The following is a 3,306-nucleotide window of genomic DNA, read 5'->3' as shown; positions in this document are numbered from 1 at the left end:
GTGACCATTTCCTTCAGGAGACTGGGTATTCTGTAAACAAACCTAAAGTGATCATGAAATGGATGCCTTTGAGAAGTCAGGTGAAGTGGTGTGATAATGTGAGTTGATTGGTTTAATGGAAGGGGAAGGGACAGACCGGTTGGGGAAGGGTGCTAAAACTATGGGCAAATCTTTTCAGTTGAGTATAATTTATTTCAGTGAGAATTTATAGCACACATTTTTTTCTCTTTCAGATTACAGCAAAAACAGCTGTCATTTTTGTTACACTTCAGTATAATGTTACCATTCCTGCCACAGGTACGTATCTTGAAGGACATTAGTTACGAGGCAGTGTATTCAAACATACATACTCTGTGCTTTCTAGACTGAGGGCAAATGAATTTGTCAATTTGAATAGATAATAAGCAATTTTAAAAGGACTTCACTTTAATTAGGTTAGGGATGATGTTTCTGTTCTGCTGGATTCACCGTTAATATTGAAACACCATCTGACTGGTAGATAAGTTCATATTCGTACTCTGGTTCTGCAAGTCAATCTTTACTAGTCAAAGGGGGATGATAGTTTAACATAATTTTATTGTTTCTTTTCGATGCATTTGGGTAAGCTTCCTGAGTGCACTTAAGTTTTCATTTTTATAGTACATCTTTCCAGAATCAAACTGAGTTTGATGTGATGGAGAAGATGACTGTAAACAATCTGACCTAGCTCATGATGGCAGTTTTAATTTTACTTCTGTTTGTTCAGCTGACTACAAACTACTTCTCTCTGAAAGGTTTCTCTTTGAGAAACAAACTTATTAGCCATTAAATTGTATTAGTGCCTAACAGTTAAATCTGTTTGTCTTTTAGAAGAACAATCTGCAGAAACAATCTCTCTCTATCACTATGGCATCAAAGACTTAGCTACGATTTTCTTTTACATGCTCGTAGCAATAATCATACATGCTATAATTCAGGAGTACGTACTGGATGTAAGTACAAAGTATGAATTCTTTTCATCAAGATAATTGTCAAGTTTTAATTAGACTTTACTGTAACTATTTCCTTTAACTATTTTAAGTTAATAGCTTTTAACTGTTAAAACATGCATTGAAACTTTTGTGTTAACTGCATTAGAATACCTAAATGTTAAGTACTACATTATCTAAATAAAAATGGACTTTCATTTCAGAAAATTAACAGGAAAATGCACTTTTCAAAAACAAAGCATAGCAAGTTCAATGAGTCTGGGCAACTTAGTGCGTTCTACCTTTTCTCATGTGTTTGGGGAACAAGTATTCTTGTCTCTGTAAGTACGCTTTCTCTTCTGTTTGTATTATGAGATTTCAAAAACTTCACTTACAATAATAAATAAGTTTTCAGGTTATTTTTTCCTGGTTTTTGATTTTTAGCTCGTTTTAATATTATAGCAGGGACAAGTTTAGGGGTTTTCTGTAGGCTGTAGTAATACCAGTATAAAGTGTAATAGTGTTTGTTACTGCTGCGCAGTCTGAGTTGACTTACTGTCAGTTGAATAGGGTAGAGCTTTTAAACTCTATTATGGTACTTCATTCTCTGTAGTTTTTCTTTGTTGGTTTATTAGTGTAAAATAAGTGTTAAAAAAGCGTCATACATAGCATTTTGGCAGTCTGGGGAATGGGTGTATGGACGGATTGCTGTAGGCTCAAGGGAGCGTGAGCTTTCAGATGACATGCTGTTTGCTAGTGGCTATATGTGTATGAGCTTAGTTTCAAAAAAGAAGATCATGATTTTTTTCTTCTATATGAATTTTTCCATAATGACTCCTGAAAACCATGGGAAGACTTATGGCTGTAGTGATACTGAAATAACCTCCATCTCACAAGGACGCTCTGTGTTGAATGAATGCTTCGTTTGTTTGGTTGCTTTTTATTTTGCTAGGCCAATAGAGCTGACTTTTGGTTTTGGGGTTTGTTGTTTGTTTTTTTTTTTTAATAAAAGGAAATATATTAATTTGAAGCTTTTACTTGTGTTATATATGTGTGCATGTTTGTATGTACACGCGAGCGTATACATATATGTATGTTCATTCATTATTTCTGATAGGAAGTAGCATCTTTTGAGTGTTTATTGAGTTGGTTGGAGTACCTTTTGTTGGTTTTTTTTGTTTGGTTTCTTTTTTTTTAGGAGAACTACATATCAGACCCAACCTCTCTGTGGAGGGACTATCCACACACTCTGATTCCGTAAGGCCTCTTCCTTAGAGTATTGTTGGGGAGAGGAGGGAGTGTCATGTACAATCTGTGTAGAATAAGTAGTCTATAAAACTGTATTGATCAGCAATGTATTTTTGCTTATACTTATGGAGGAGCTTGATTGGCAATTTGTAGCATACAGAGTTCTCTTTGTGTAGGCTACTTAAAGAATTAAGCTTTTGCAAGTTTTCTTTGTCTTAATGCTTTTGTTTATAAAAAAATCTTCCTTATGAGTTGGCTGGCAGCTGTTTTTCTTTAGAGACAGTGATTAAATGTATTCTCTATAGAGCTTCTAAAATGTTTGAAGTTCATTAATGAAAATTAATCTTACTCAATTCTTGCTGTATTGTACAGGTTTCAAATGAAGTTTTTCTACATCTTACAGTTGGCATACTGGTTTCATGCTTTTCCAGAATTGTACTTTCAGAAAACTAAAAAAGTAAGTTCAAAATGTAAATTGAAAGAACTTAAAAGCAAGCAGTTTGAACAGTGGAATAGTTAATTTCTTTTGAAAGTCCGGAGTAATGTGTTATCCTAGATTTCTTACCTTGTTCTTGTTTGTGTTACCCACTTTTCATGATGGATTTCTGAGTGCTCAAATGCCCATGTGAGAACGTAGGGGTTTTTCTTAACCATTAAATCTTGTATTTCTAACTGCAGCAAAATCACTATTTATCTGTTGTGTAAATAAAAATTACTAGTGTTTCTCATCTACGAAAAGAATTTCCATTTGAACAAATGAATGTGGGATTTTCTTTTCAAACTTCTTTGTTTGTTTCTTGTAATTAGTAGTATGAATAGTCTCACTGAAATCACATTTGCTTTGTAAATCATTATACAGGCGTAGAATACCAGCAGAGAATAATTCCATAAATCCAAGGTCTATTAAACTCTGGGATTTGATTTAAATACCACTCTTCTCAGCAGAAGTTCTGGTTAGTTGTATACTGAGGTTTTTGGGGGTTTTTTTCAATGCTTGATTTTTAACAGCATTGTTTTCCTCCTACGGGTTTTCTCTGATGTTCTCAAAGCACTGCGTTTACTATGTAGCATACTCTTTGCCTTCCTGGACTAATTTAAGTAGTATCTTTGC

At 34.0% G+C, this 3,306-nt stretch overlaps 1 protein-coding gene across 1 annotated transcript; it reads left to right on the top strand.

The window, feature by feature from the left end:
- Positions 1-227: 227 nt before the first annotated feature.
- On the top strand, positions 228-2,652 carry TRAM1L1 (translocation associated membrane protein 1-like 1; the record flags this gene model as incomplete). The annotated part of the gene is made up of 5 exons (XM_010134870.1): positions 228-297; positions 850-971; positions 1,172-1,288; positions 2,146-2,204; positions 2,568-2,652. Coding segments are annotated over 5 exons (453 nt in total), but the record flags the coding sequence as incomplete, so codon positions are not given.
- Between the last annotated feature and the right edge of the window lie 654 nt (positions 2,653-3,306).

Source organism: Buceros rhinoceros, unplaced genomic scaffold, assembly GCF_000710305.1.
Source record: "Buceros rhinoceros silvestris isolate BGI_N320 unplaced genomic scaffold, ASM71030v1 Scaffold47574, whole genome shotgun sequence".
NCBI lineage: Eukaryota > Metazoa > Chordata > Aves > Bucerotiformes > Bucerotidae > Buceros > Buceros rhinoceros.
Note: the sequence above shows the minus strand (reverse complement) of the source record. Positions and strands in the feature narration are given on the sequence as shown.